At 49.8% G+C, this 14,336-nt stretch overlaps 7 protein-coding genes across 7 annotated transcripts; 3 read left to right on the top strand and 4 right to left on the bottom strand.

Annotated features, from left to right (window-relative positions):
• Positions 1–1,274: 1,274 nt before the first annotated feature.
• On the bottom strand, positions 1,275–2,189 carry N7457_001562 (uncharacterized protein; the record flags this gene model as incomplete). The annotated part of the gene is made up of 1 exon (XM_057172608.1): positions 1,275–2,189. The coding sequence occupies one exon, from the start codon at positions 2,187–2,189 to the stop codon at positions 1,275–1,277; it is 915 nt and encodes a 304-aa protein (XP_057036511.1).
• A 1,064-nt stretch (positions 2,190–3,253) lies between these two features.
• N7457_001563 (uncharacterized protein) lies at positions 3,254–3,975 on the top strand (the record flags this gene model as incomplete). The annotated part of the gene is made up of 2 exons (XM_057172609.1): positions 3,254–3,584; positions 3,668–3,975. The coding sequence occupies 2 exons, from the start codon at positions 3,254–3,256 to the stop codon at positions 3,973–3,975; spliced, it is 639 nt and encodes a 212-aa protein (XP_057036512.1).
• Positions 3,976–4,717: 742 nt separating this feature from the next.
• Positions 4,718–5,719, bottom strand: N7457_001564 (putative carbonyl reductase; the record flags this gene model as incomplete). The annotated part of the gene is made up of 3 exons (XM_057172610.1): positions 4,718–4,965; positions 5,021–5,404; positions 5,467–5,719. 3 exons carry the CDS (start codon positions 5,717–5,719, stop codon positions 4,718–4,720), a joined length of 885 nt encoding a protein of 294 aa, XP_057036513.1.
• Positions 5,720–7,394: 1,675 nt separating this feature from the next.
• N7457_001565 (uncharacterized protein) lies at positions 7,395–10,064 on the top strand (the record flags this gene model as incomplete). Its single annotated transcript, XM_057172611.1, has 1 exon — positions 7,395–10,064. The coding sequence occupies one exon, from the start codon at positions 7,395–7,397 to the stop codon at positions 10,062–10,064; it is 2,670 nt and encodes an 889-aa protein (XP_057036514.1).
• A 443-nt stretch (positions 10,065–10,507) lies between these two features.
• N7457_001566 (Voldacs domain-containing protein) lies at positions 10,508–11,432 on the bottom strand (the record flags this gene model as incomplete). Its single annotated transcript, XM_057172612.1, has 2 exons — positions 10,508–11,117; positions 11,173–11,432. 2 exons carry the CDS (start codon positions 11,430–11,432, stop codon positions 10,508–10,510), a joined length of 870 nt encoding a protein of 289 aa, XP_057036515.1.
• A 603-nt stretch (positions 11,433–12,035) lies between these two features.
• N7457_001567 (uncharacterized protein) lies at positions 12,036–12,638 on the bottom strand (the record flags this gene model as incomplete). Its single annotated transcript, XM_057172613.1, has 2 exons — positions 12,036–12,559; positions 12,623–12,638. 2 exons carry the CDS (start codon positions 12,636–12,638, stop codon positions 12,036–12,038), a joined length of 540 nt encoding a protein of 179 aa, XP_057036516.1.
• A 1,266-nt stretch (positions 12,639–13,904) lies between these two features.
• Positions 13,905–14,104, top strand: N7457_001568 (uncharacterized protein; the record flags this gene model as incomplete). Its single annotated transcript, XM_057172614.1, has 2 exons — positions 13,905–13,961; positions 14,033–14,104. The coding sequence occupies 2 exons, from the start codon at positions 13,905–13,907 to the stop codon at positions 14,102–14,104; spliced, it is 129 nt and encodes a 42-aa protein (XP_057036517.1).
• Positions 14,105–14,336: the final 232 nt, after the last annotated feature.

Genomic DNA, 14,336 nt, shown 5'->3' on the forward strand with positions numbered 1-14,336 from the left:
TTGGTGGGGTAAGGTCACTTGCATCGTGAGTTTGGGGATTCTTCTCGATGCAGTAAGTAAGGGTGAAGATCGCTGATCCGTCTGGTAATCATCGCGGGGAATGCAGCAGAGTGGGAAGGCCTAAGCAGAGGGATGTTCTGGACCTGAGCTCTTTCCAGCCAGTGTTGTTCTAGAGATTGATCGTCGTTATCGGCGGTTAACCAAAATGGCGAGGAAACTACTGGGGAAGGGAACCGGAGGTCCGGGGAAGCGACAGCGTGAAACGCAGCGTGGGGAGCAAAAGGGTACTGTGGAGGTATTTTGTCTCCATTTTAACTTTCCGAAATATGCGCTGTAAACCAATAATGCCTCCTAACATATCTCAGGTATTGCCAATTCAGAGAGTACGGAGTACGGAGTACATGTAGTATTGAAGCCTTCGCTACTCCGTACTCATCGAGCAACCCTTATTGCCCGTAAGGAACCAGTCCCGTCTCGGCACACCTTCCAAATTTCACTCAACATACCCAGGTAGTCTCCCAGGTCATTTGATGATAACTAATTTGGTTTCTACCTGTCCAGATATGATAATAGTTAGTACTCTCAGCCGATCAAACTGTTGTCGCTTAAGTGGGGGGCACCGGGGCAATTGCCTTGCCCGTTATGGCAGAGGTCAAGAACGCGGGCTTTTGACTAAGAGATCCCGATGCTACCATGTGAAGAACTAGTGTTGGTTTGATTATGTTGAACAGCTTGGCTTCTCACACTTTTTTCATAGCCTAGCCTAATTTGCTATCAATTTGTTTACGAGGTTTCTCGCTTACACCACCCAAGTTAAATCTAGGCATTTGTAGTGTTTTTGATAGGAACCAACCCACTTTGTGCTCCACGGTACCCATTGGAATAAATCAATTAGAAACCTTGATATTCGAATTACTGCTAATTGGATCTATTATCAGTTCGTAACTTCACCTGTCCGTCGCATATGCGGACTAGACCGAGGATATAGAAACAGCAGGGATATACATGCACCTAGCTATGTACGGTATATATGTCACCCTTCTAACCTGGTCCATTTGCTTGTATTTGTGCTACCAGTCTCCAACTCTACATTCGCGCTCTATTCCTGTTTACCGATTTGATACCACCTACATAGAGTCTTTACAGGGATGCAGATCCCAACCATATGAAAGATAGATTACACTTAATTTCAAGTCAGAGACAAAATACGCTTTCAAATGGGTATACAACATATAAACAAACATATCACTCCTTATAGAAAAAGAGGAGCGTACTCAAGAAAGGGGGTTAGATACTGCATTGGCCGCAATCTTCTTAATCTCCTTCTCTGTCAGGGGAGACGGCTTCAAGGTCTCAAACTGACAAGTCCTCAGACGCGTACCCTTGAAGTGAAAATGGACCGTCCGTAACCGTAACCGCTGTTCATCTCGTTCCGCCTGGATATCAGCCCATTGAGCCTTGACTTCATCAAGATGCTCTCGCCGCTCTCGTTCGCCCTTATGCCATGCCGCAACCCGGTGTCCAAGGGAATTGCTCGGCTCATGCTTCCATCCGACTCCCCAGTCGGGATCTTCGGCAAAGTTTGTCTCATCTTTGACTGCAACCTTCCACTCCCATTTGTTTACCTTGACGATCTCGTCTTTGGTGCGACAGAGATTCAAGAAACCTCGAGGGGCGAGGTAGTGTTGACGAATGTGGAAGTCGACTTGGTAGTGAGCGAAAAGCACGGTGGTTTCATCTATTGGCTTGCCTGATTCCACCTCAGCCGTCCGAAGCAGAGCGTCTACTTTGTCAAAGTATTGCTTCTGCTGGTGGCGAGTGATGTCTTTCCAGAAGGTGATGTCGTCATTATGGTGGGAATATGTGTCGAGGGGGGAGATACCGTCATCCTGGACGCTTTTGCAGGAGAAGAAAGGTGGATATTGTGAGGTGATGTATGATCCTGCAGAGATGTCTGCTTCCATCATGTATGGAGTGATATGCAGATCTGCACATTCAGTGCATTTGAGGGCCTCTTGTAGAGCATCATTGTGGGGTGACTGAGGTTTGTTAACACATAGATCACCTGTAAGCACTTCAGAAGTCTGGAACTGTACAAGCTTTGCCTTGAAAGCCTCTGTCACGGGCTTTCTGCGAGCAGTGGTGCGTTTGGTAATGCGGCTGGTCTTCCCAGCGCGAGGAACGCCCATGGTTGAAAGATTTGGGAGTGAAGTCTTGATGGGATCGAGGCAACGATTGGAATAAGGCATATGAAGTGGTGAATGATCTGTCCCAAAGTCGAGAAAGATCTGGGGGAAGGGTGAGGTCGTCTGGCATGTCTTTATACAAAGCATGAAAGGCCTTTGTATTGATGCCGTAGACAGCGGAAGAAAGGGAACAGAGTCCATTGATATTAATTTGTGTCAAAGAAGACAATCAAGTCCATTGATCTGAAACCAACAAAGAAGCTAGAATAGGTAAATAATGGCCCGGAAACATGTCACTGCACAATGATTAGGTATTCTTATAGACCAACTAGACTTGAAAGATATAGTATAAATGCATGAATAGAAAACGCTAGGGCGTATTCACTAAATATAACACCGTTGCCTATGCTGTTGGGCTTGCCCAAATGACGTCTGTACACGAAAGGTCATCTGGAGGCGCGATTAAGCTCGGATGGGCATGACTCGATCATTGGACGTAAGCATTGCGAGACGATCATCGGGCCTAGCGCAAAAGATACAAAAAGAGGATCTTGCCCTATAATAGCTATGTGGAGCGTTCTGATCCCCAGATGTCCACAAGATTGCTCGTCTATAGGAATTGGCTATTCGTTTTGTGCTCTTATTGGGTCTCGAGCAATGAAACTTGCTTCTATAGAAAATGCAGATAAACAAGACCGCTGTCTCTTGAAGATCATTGGATGTTCTCCAAGAGGCTGCCACGGTCGCGGAAGTGGTGAGACATTTGTCCAAAACGAGCGTATTGTTCACGATGCAGGCACATCCCCATTGTACTCTATTCGGACCCACGCAACCTGTGAAGCGTCGCGAGTCATCAGAGCGAATATCCATTCTTTCTCTTCCTCTGGGACTCGAAACTTCCACTTTCTTTCTTCATCGTACAAACCATCGTCGGCGAATCTGTACGCGGCATCTTCAATCGCATCTTCAATCGCATCTTCAATCGCATCTTCAATCGCATCCCGGCCACTCGCCTCTTTGATTCGCAAGGCTTCTTTTCCACTGAACTACAGTCCACAAAGCTCATCATGGAGTTTTCCAGACCTTCTCTGAACCTGGGAATAACGCTCCTGAGCCTCACAGCCGCTCTTCATATCACCATCATCTGTGTTCTGGGCAGGCGACGCATCGCTGCATTTTACCGTCGTACCATCCTTCCAGCCTGCCAATGGATTAAGCGCAAGTTGACCAATCACCATCCGGCAGAGGGCATGCCGGCAGACCAACTCCCCGAGAACGCGGTCGAGCTAATGAACATCCACGGCAGAGACGAGGAAGCGCAACGCCCTCTTGCCACCGGTGCGAACCCAGCACTTCCACAGCTCGCTTACCATGCACCTGGTGGAATTCCTGCTTTTGGTATGTAGCTTCCAAGCATGGAAGCTCGCAACGCGATTGAAATCGATCGCCTTTCAAGAAACAATGTTGACGCTAGAGGCCAGTACCGACCAGTTCGTGTGGAGGATTATTCGGGCTATGCAGCCACAATTCACCCAGTTCTTCTGACTCTGCGGTCTCTGACCGCGATTACGACAGTGATTGGTCCAATCCAGTTGCAGAGGATGTGAGGCTCCAGCCAGTCACCAATGTGGACGACATCCGAGTCGGGCAAGCTGAGATGGAAGGAGATATCTTCTGGGTTGAGTCTGAGGGTACCCGGGGAGGGTTGGCCTGGCTGGATGACATTGTTGAATGGGTAGCTGAGGGGGTCTTTCGTGTGGTTGCTCCCGAGATCATGCAGCGGGGTTGAATGGAGGACGAAAGATCGAGATACATGTACCTACATGTAGGTAGGCATCCACGTGCCTGGTAACCAGGCACGTGCCAAGAACGATGATTTCACCTTCATTATTTCCAATGTCCTTGATCAGATATCATTTATGTCTGCGGGGTTTATGCGTCTAATAGTTCTCAGTTTAGTTTCATCTTGGCATCACTTTTGTCGCACATATTCATGCAAACTCACTTCTCTGTAGTCACGATGGCTACCTTTATCATCACACTCAGGTATGAGCCCTGTCACGAGGCCGGGGGCTGGAGCACAACCATTGGCGGTGACATTTTCACACAAGACTGGGCTTTGCTTTGCAAGGATACAAGGTCTACAAGGATGGCACGGCCTCGTGGCGTCATTAGCTCGGCAATCGCGCACAAGCTGATTTCTCGGTGATTACAGATAGGGAAATGCTTCCATAAATCATACGAGTCTGGCAGCGGTGCATTTGGGCCGTTGCTTCTCGTGCGTCCCTCTAAATTATAGGCATAGGTTCTCAGTGCGAATGAATCGAGAGGATGGCGTGGATGCACAGATGATTAATTTTTAAGCTTCATGGTTTGTTCATCTGATCTTGTTTTTCCGTTATTTCTTTGTCGTTCCATTCGTCTATCGTCATCTCGTTTAAATGAAAATCGCTAAAATCATTCCCTCAGATATTGTTGATCAAAGATGGGCTTCTTCTCTCATTTTGAAAGGAGAAAATTCCAACAACAATTTAAGGGGCACAATAGCCACCGTCAACAATGAGATCAGCTCCGGTGGTGTAGGTGGAAGCATCAGATGCCAAGTAGAGATAGGCACCCTTCAGCTCGTGGGCTTCACCTTCACGACCCATGGGGATCTTATCACGCCAGATATCCTTAGTCTCATCGGGCACGAAGCTGGAGATTTCAGTCGCAATGTAACCAGGCGATACAGTGTTGGCGCGAGCGAAACGAACCCATTCGACGGAAAGGGACTTGCCTGGAGAGCTATTAGCAGGGTGAGGGGAGGTGATGACCTTTTGGTGACAACTTACAGAGGTGAATGACGCCAACCTTAGCGGCGTTGTAGGCGGCTTGCATCTGAGGGAAGTTGACAATGTGACCGCTCATGGAGGCAGTAGCAACAAAGCTTCCATATGTGAAGTTGGTGAGCTTGTTGCCGTTAGCGTCTGTGCCCTCCTCCTTCTGGCGGCGCCAGTGGTTGGCGGCGGCCTTAGCACAGTAGAAGGTGCCATCGAGATCAATGCCGACGACATCGCGGTAGTGTTCGAGGGGACCGTCGACCATGGGACCTTGAGTCCAGGGAATACCAGCGTTGGCAATGAAAACATCGAGACGGCCATTGAAGTCCTTGACAACATCATTCACGGTCTGCTCAACGGCCTTTGCGTCGGTGACCTCAACCTGGTAAGCCTTGGCTATCAATGCGATTGAATTAGAATGACATGAAGCAACCGTATCGCACAGATTTGTTACGCACTCTGAACTCCATACTTCTGGGCGATCTCAGCGGCCCGCTCGACACACTTGGCATTGCTCTTGTACCACATGGCTACATTGGCGCCAGCCTCAGCCAGCCCCTCGGCAACAGCCAGGCCGATACCGGCACCTGCACCGGTAACAATGGCGGTCTTGCCCTTGAGGGAGAACATGCTCATGAGGCTGGGGTGCTCAGGAGCAGTGGTGTTATGGTGGACAAACAGTCCATTCTTGGTAACCGGGTTTGCAGCCATTGTGACGAAAAGAGTAGCTATGTGGGGTAGACAACAAAAGAGAAGAGCGAGAAAAGAGAGGGGACCCAAATTGGAGGGGGGATCGCTTAAATAGAGCCTCTGAGGGGCAGTCGTGGAAACTCCAAAGAAAGTGCTAGACGGTGAGTGATGCGTTGGCGGGGAAGACGGACTAGACCACCCTAGGCTCCGTATAGATCTTGGTGGGAGAGCTGTCGCATTTCCCACCCTCCATAGCATCCATTTCACTGGATAAATGACGCTATGCGCCCCAGAGTAGCCGGCAGGGGTGGGTCTTTGACAGCCTGGGATGAGATGCATCATAATCCTGTATGATAATAGGTTGATCAGATCAACCTGCTGAAAATAGACTGCTCTTGTCAAATATGTCGTAGAAATCGAGAAGCCGTGGCGCTGCACTCATGGTTCTCTGACTACGAGGTGGCTGTAGTATGGAGGGGCGGTGAGAGTGGGCGGTTAGGCGGATGGCCACCTATCATCACTTCACCCGAAGGTGCTTAAACCCTGCAATGCTCCAGGGCTGCTCATAAGAGGACTCAGGCATAAACTACAGTATATATCCTCAAGTGCATATCAGGAAGGATAATGTGAAGACCCCTGACGCGACCCCTCTTGTGAGAACGGTCGAGCATGCCGAGATCCCGGGGACTTGACTCCGAAAGATCACCGCAGACCAAAGGACAGAAGCGCGAACCTGGTTTTGCACAATGGAAGAATCACGGAAGATTCAATGGGCTCGGAGTTCCCGTATTCAGGCAATTGAGATTGGCTGAATACGGGAACCGTGCGCTCAAGGGGTAATTATCTCTCTGAGCCTGTCCATGGATAGGTACTCCGTATCTAGCTCCATAACCCCACGCCAACTCTTCACCTGCTGCTTATACTTCCCTAGATCCCAGAACCCATGAGGATTCGACGCTGAGATCAAAATGGATGGTTTGTATGGATATAAGGGTCGATCGGGAGCAAGCGTTGACATTGATTGGCATTGGTCTCAAAGGTGACCGGGGGAATATCAACTCCCGTGGATTGGTTCTTGATTGGTTTATGTTCGGGTTTGTGTCGATTTCATCTAGATATGTAGCGAGCTATCCAATCTTCGAACAAAATGATTTAGAACCCAAGTTAACAAAGATGTCGGAAAAGACGCGCAAGGAGCATGCCAAGCTTGGCCGTGACGTCTTCCGAAGTATACCCAAGTTTCGATGACCACATTCAGCGCCCATTCCAACGCCCTAAGAACAGGACTCAGACGTGCCATTCGTCTCATCAGAGTATCTGATTCGCTGACGATGCCATTGTCGAACCGGGATGGAAGGGGGTAGTGTGGCCGCCAGCATTCTTCAAACCCGGTGGTGATGAGTGGACATTCCTGGGCTAGGATCAATGTTCTCATAACAAAAAATGATTCCCTTGGGGGAATGCTGGAATATCTTGTTACCTCCTGTCTCTATTGCACTTTGTCGTGTTGTTCCATGCGGATGCGTCTTCCACACTTGTGAAGCCTCACTCTTGCCGTTTTGAGAGAGCAACAGTCAGCAGCACCCTACTTTCGTGAACATACCACGACCACGAGTGATAGATTGAAAGAATCCTCTTTGAAAACTTCGTCTATATTGCTTCAAGACGAGCACAGTGACTCGCCAGCGAGGCGACCATGTTGGGGCTAAGCGCCACCGTCGCCCTAGCCGCTTCCGGCGCGGCCATCTTCATTGTCGTCTCGGTGGTCAGCATCGTCATCTGGGTGAGATATCGCAATAAACGCCGTGCATTGACGCTGGTGGGCTTCGGGCGGCAGCAGGGCCGGCGTAGCCGGGTGTTGCAATCTTACCCGGTCGACACGTTGACCGAACTCAGTCAGGCAGAAGGGAATGTCTTGAGGGCGCATGGACAACTTCCATATGGAAAACCAGGAGAATGGGGTCAATTAACGTCACGAGAAAGTTTGCTTCGCCCAATGCACACTTCAGAGTCTGCTTTTGCTCTCACCGAGAAAGCAAGATCTCTCCGCAACTCCATTTCTCGATCTCGATCCAAGCTATCACGCTCATCTCATAAACGTGTAAGCTCTCTAGCCACGGTGGGTGAATCAACGCAGATTCATAGTCCTTCGCCCAAAGCATCGATATCCAAAGAAGAGGTCCCCATCTCAGCGGTCGAAGGAATTCTGGAGTTGCCAGCAGAAAACACACCTAGACAAACACCAGATCCCAACGAGGGGGGTCCTGGTTTCCACCTTGGTATGAGACCACTCTCACCTGGACGGCCTCTCCAAAAGCAACGGAACTCATCAAGTCACTTCGGTATGTCGGCAAATCTTGGTTTGTCTCAGGTTTTTGATCCATCATCCGTGGTGTTTGAGGAGTCTCCTAGGCGTCTACGTGGAAGAAGTATTGCCAGTCAAACACCTGGCACGATGCCAGACCATTCGATACCTCCTCCACCGCCGATAGCCTATCCACCAGAAAGATTCAGTTATGCTCGGAATGACTCTGCCATGAGACTTTCCTCAATGAGTCTTGATACTACAAACAGCTCAATTCTGGATGATGGTCGAAATGGTCCTCGGTCAGCTGATACTGATCTAACCTCTCCTCTCTTTCCTTCAGGTGGCTCCTTTGTTCCTTTCAGTGCTGCAGACGTTGGGGTCAGGGATGGTCGCAGAAGTTTCATCACCACCAATACATCAATCCCACCACTGCACCGTTTCCCTGTGCGCTCCTGTTCGACCACGGAGACTCGCCATAAATCCCCATCTCTGTCACCTCGGCGGAGTCTGACGACTCACCATTCAAGTGCCTCGGTAGATCGTTTTGGTGGGGCTCCACGGCGAAACGACTCTATGTCTTCATTCAACCCGCCTTCACGACACACATCCCAGCGATCTGGTGCTTCCGCTGTGCGCTCGGGATATCTCAATCCTAATGCCCCCGAATGGCGATCCTCCAGCTCTCAGTCGTCTTTCACGCCATATTTTAACCAGTTCCACAATGAAACGGTCTACGAAGATGAGGAAATGGAGTACGACCCTTTCTATGTCGGCTCTCCTGGAAATGGAACTCGGTTCCATCCAGTTGAATCGCCACCAAGAAAAGTAGGCAATACCAACAAGCCAGCAAGCCCAATGCAAACTGCCAATATGTCTGTGAAAGGTGCTCTTCCCTCTGCACTCAAGGGTGGAAATTCCCAACGAAAGGGCCACCGACGTCAAAACTGTGTCCGTATTTCTATTCACCCGCCGCTCACCTTTGGTTCATCTACTTTCTCTCCCACCGTTGAAGAGGAACCTGAGGATTTCGACAAGATGGAGGAGCTAGATCTCCGCGAAAGCTCAATCAACAGCCCGGCAAAGCCGCCGCCTTCGTTGCCAACACCAACCACAAACTCTCCATTGTCCTCAAGACGCAGCAACTACGGCAGTCGACATGGCAAATCGGGTCTTGGGTCTCTCGGCCCACTGGTCGAGGAGCCACAGCCCCCGATGTATGACGAGAGTCCTTGCAAGAGAAAATATTCCTCATCTCTGTCGACTGCCAACAAGCTCCCGAATAAGAACACTCAGGCTCTCCCCGAACTATTTACCTCCCTCCCTCCTTCTACTGGCATCTGTCTCACGCACACCCCCTCTCCCGACCAAGCACCATCCATTTGGGAACCGCATGGAGCCCCATCTCCATCCCACGAGAACTCGCATCCGATTAGCGGTCCACGACGATCAGCCGTCAAAGGCCCACGGACTCAACCCAGCATCATTGCAACCCGAAGCCACCCCACTGGCATGTCTCCGATCTCTGATCACAGTCTCGAAAGCCCTTTGTCACCCAACCGTCTCCCTCTTCTGATGAATATCACCGGAACTGAAGGCAGTGACTGGCGCAAGTCTACAGACTCGCTGCAACGCACACGAACCGATGCTTCACGCAGCTCATTCCGCCGAGACCGCGATTCCACCTCTAGCCTAGACAACGGGCTGGGCCCCATCGGCGGTTCCTCCGTACTCTATGGTAGCCGCCGGTCATCGCTGGTGCAAGCCCGCGTTAGTATCTTCGAGGACGCAAACCAAACTACCTCCCCGTCCAAACAGTCTGTACTGTCCCCGGTTGGATCTTTCCGCACACCTGACTCCTCGCCCACCCACGGCGAGAACAGCATCCCTCGTTCTCTGCCTCCAAATCAGCAGTTGCCTCCTTATCTTTCGGGCCACTATGCACCCCCTACTCCTACATCCCCACGACGTGGAATGACTACCCCCACGGGCAAGAGCCTCGGGCTTGGGATTGACACCCCTGCTAGCCTGTACGATGGGGATGGTTTCCTACGCGAATAAGTTCAAGTCTGATGTCTCTCTGGCAGAGAGTCGTTCACGAGTTAGCAAGCGGGACTTTCTTTTTTGACTTCTTTTTATTTTTGTGTTCCCAACCAGGCGTTGTATCTGATACCGATATTGAGCGCCAAAGCCTCTGCTTTTTTGCTTGATTTCTATTTTCTGCCTATTCTCTGTCCTATTTTTCTTGTTTCATTTTTTTTACTTTTTTGCTCTCTCACACTCTCTTCTTTCTTGTCTCACGAGACTCTCTTTTTTTCTATGTTCATGTTCGACGTGTGTTTTGATATCCATGCCATAAAAGGTAGTTGTTACTGATAATTTAATTGTCCTCCATCCATGAATAGTATCGAGCGAATGTCATATCCATTAGGAGCTATCACTCAAACAATTCGAACGCCATTGTAGAACTTTATTCTGCGCATTCTTTGCAACATTCAACACAATCAATCTGTCTTGCGCCACTTGGACTCATCCTCGTTCCCGTTCTGTTCAACACCATTTTCCTCCTCCCGGGCCCGGACAGTTCCAGCCCCAGGCCCAAGAGGGAAAGAAGGTCCCTCACCACCCGCAATCCAATTTCCATCCGCATCAAAGAACTGGCCCATATTCTCCGCAGTGATCCATCCCGAGCTACCAGGAACAGGCGGGGGCATATCACCGTTCCCAGTCTGGTAGACACCCTCGTGCTCCTCGGCCGTGATAAACTTAGAACCCGCATCCTCGTCATCTGAATCATCCTCCACCGGATCCGGGTGTAGATAGGAGCAAGCCGACACAGCACCGTAGAGCTGTTGAGTAGGCGTCTCGGTTTCGGGCTCGGCATCGACGGACTCCTGCGCCGGGGCGTCGGCAGGCAATACAACTGTGATCGCGACACATTCCTCCTCTTCGTCGTCCTCGGTAGGTGGGCCAGGTGTGGCGATCTGCATGTACAGACCCTGGACTTCGGCGTCGGTGCCTGGGACGCGCAGGCGTTGGAGTGCGTGGAGGGAGATCGAGGGATAGGGGATTGACACGCCTGTTGAGGCCGCTGGGGAGAAGAGGAAGAATTTGCTGTTGGTAATTGGGTCAATTGGAGGTCTTGGGATTGGGAGGTGAATATACTTACTCGGATGTCACCCATGTGTCCACGTCTGCGATTGCGACCTCTTTCTCGTCGCCGTCACCGCTGGTGACGCTGTCGGTGCCACGCAGGGCATTGAGCAATGGGTTGGCGAGGAGCTCGCGCTCTAGAACAACGATCTTGCAGCGCTGGCTGTGGTGATACAATACTGGGGGTCCGGAGTAGAATGAGGTTGGGGTGCGCGACTGGTGTTCGGCCAGCGGTACGAAGGAGGAGGCTTCGGGGGAGTTGGTAAGGACCTCCATGCTGTAGACTGGGATTGATGCAAAAATAAAAGGTTCAGATATGACAAGAGCACTTTTTGGTTGGTGAGAGTTGGAGAAATTGAAAAACAGCGTCCGGCGCGGCGTGGAGCTTTTCCGTAACCCCGCGATAAGCTTTTGGCAGCTGTTTTAGGCGCAGGTCTAAGAACGTCGTGGAAGAACAGATATCGATATAGAAGTTATCTACATTAGCGATTTAAAAGGCTAAGTCGAAGAATAAGAAGCGGTATATCAAATTAGCCATGATCGAAGTCCCTGATGGTCGATATCCTGCACTAAATGCCTTCATGCAATAGCCAATATAGACTAACCATTCAACTCCTCGATAGCTAAACAATTTCCCAATCTAACATAATCCGAGCGCTAAATTATAACATCGCACATTTGACAAAGTAGTAGATCGCTTTGCCAACGCCTCAGAGCCCGGCGCAAGGATGCCCGCTCGACGCAAGGCTAGAGGTGTGGTAGTTGGGGAGCTTATGCTCCAGAGATCAACCCGCTGAGCCAGATGAAGATCGAATTCCCAATTATATTTCCAGGGTGAAGAATCCTGGGAGATCAAGTCTCCTCCAGGACCGCCCTTCATCATTTCAGCCCTAAACCTCCAAACGCTCTATCCAACTCCCTCCCCTCGTCATGAGGCTCCATGGTCGGCATTTGTGAAGCCCCCTGGTCGGGGGAAGAACTGTCCAGCAGACTTGGAGAGGCCTCGCCCGGTGCGCCAGGGGAGAGGCTCGTCCGACTAGGTTGAAGCAGCTTTTCCTCACGGTCTAGCCACCCAGGAGCTACGCGTCTCTTTTCAGCTAGTTCGCGTTGTTTAATCGATTCTTTCCAGGAATTTATTGCTTGGTCGGCGTCCGCGCGAGTCTTGTTCAAATGTTGTTCGAGGGAGTGACAGGCGGCGAGAATGTCGTCTGGGTGAGCTGCATGCCCACCACTTGATGAGACGACATAGCGAGCTTTACTGTCCGGATTGCTTGGATCAATTGTCACTGACGGTGGTAACGTCGAGGAGACGGATTTGTATGTGTAGGGTAGTGTGACGGAGGTGGGGAGGTTGATAAAGGGCGAGACGGTCAGTGGGACCTGGGCGAGGAGCGGGTGTGGTCCTGAGAGGTTGGGTTAGCTGTTCAAATACGTGTCTCGTAGTATGAAGCAATAGATAGACTCACGGTATGAGTCGTACATGGTTGAGTTGTTCAATGTGAGGCTGATCGAGTTGCAGATGCGGAGTAGCGGAGATGGGGGGTATTGCGGGCACTAAACAGCCGAGACGTCACCGCGATCTTTCGCCAGTGCAACAACATTGGCAGCGAATAATTGTCTATAGTTACAAAGAGAATTTACAAGGCAACAATTCATGTGTAATATTCGACTAGATTTGCCAAGATCACACAGGTTGCGTGGTTCCCCGGCTCCCTACCGCTGAAGTATATATAATTGGGACAACACGAGATGACCAACCACTACGTATATACCTGATGCAATCCAAAACAGAAACAGAAACAATATACCAATGTAGGATATCAGAACCTCGTTTAAATCAACTTCTAATTAACGGCAAGATATCAATAAAGCAGGGCTAGTTTCCCCTAAGTATTGTCATAGCACTCCATCCTAGTCCCTGTTTAGCTGAACAGATAATTGGAGGCATAATAAATTGCCCCATCGCGATAGCCATGTTGCAAAAGGCGAAGCCAGTATCAATCTCACTGATTTTGGAAGAATCAACGCTGTGCTCTACTTCAATCTCGTGAACCGAGGCCGACGCTTCAGGCATAGTCTGTGCCTAAAAGGCCAGGATCAAAAATAGTCCAATAAAACAAGTATTTGATATTGTATAGTCTTAATACTAGCATATTTAAGTACCACAATTAGACTTGCATAAAGGAGGGGCTCGATGGCGACGATCCTTCGGCGGTCTTGGTAGTGATTCCTGGTATAACTTGTAAGTGGAACCTTATCCCACAGTAAGCAGTGTATCAAGTCTGAGGTACTCATCAGCTAAGATTTCAATTTGATGTAAACTGCATGTCCGGATCTTTCAAGGCTTGATGTGACTTCTCATATCCTTCTCTCGGTACTCGTTCTTTCGCTGAGATAGGCAATTTTGCGGGCATCAATTGGTGAAACTTTATTGAAAGGGAGAATGCGATTGATTACACACAGATTTTGCTTCCAATATCCTGGATATACGAGACAAAACTTGACCTGTTATATTGACACAAACTCATTGGCCGTGAGTTTCACATATCATGTAGCATCAAATGCCAGTAAGCATAAGTCATGATTTCTATCACCAAATGCATCATTATGTTTTGGGGCCGTGGGCGACCAGGGGGGGGTACCGGTGGTTCGGTCCCTGGTGTAGAACCCCCGGCTTCAGGTGCGTAGCATCACTCGGAACCCTAATTTCTGAATCGACCTCCCCAGGGTGCCGAGATAATCCCAGCGATGGAAGTTGTCTTTGACTCCTGGGGTCACTTTGTGAACATCGACTCTGATGACAAAGTCCGTCCGCATTCCAAGGTCTCAAAACTATCTCTGTTCTCTTTAATTAGGTAGCTAATAGCATATTTCAGGCATTCACATATCCGGAGACTCAAAATGTGCTTAACACGGGAAAATTCATCGCTGATGCTGCTGTCAAATAAGGTGTGCGGTGTTCTGCGTTCAGTTCAGGGCCTGCATGCACCGAATTGACGAATGGCCAAGTTCGAATGAAGGCCATGGACAGTGAGAGATCTATAATCTTGAGGTAAGCTCTTCTGGTAATCTGGCCAATGAAGCAGTGAAATACAAAACCAGAGTATGCCAAACAGCTAAACGGCTTCGAGTCTGTCCTTGCAACCGGAGTGGGTTGGCTCCTTGAGAACTTCCCGAGTA

This window comes from Penicillium paradoxum (genome assembly GCF_028828445.1).
Source record: "Penicillium paradoxum strain IBT 22861 chromosome Unknown utg000002l_segment0_segment0, whole genome shotgun sequence".
NCBI lineage: Eukaryota > Fungi > Ascomycota > Eurotiomycetes > Eurotiales > Aspergillaceae > Penicillium > Penicillium paradoxum.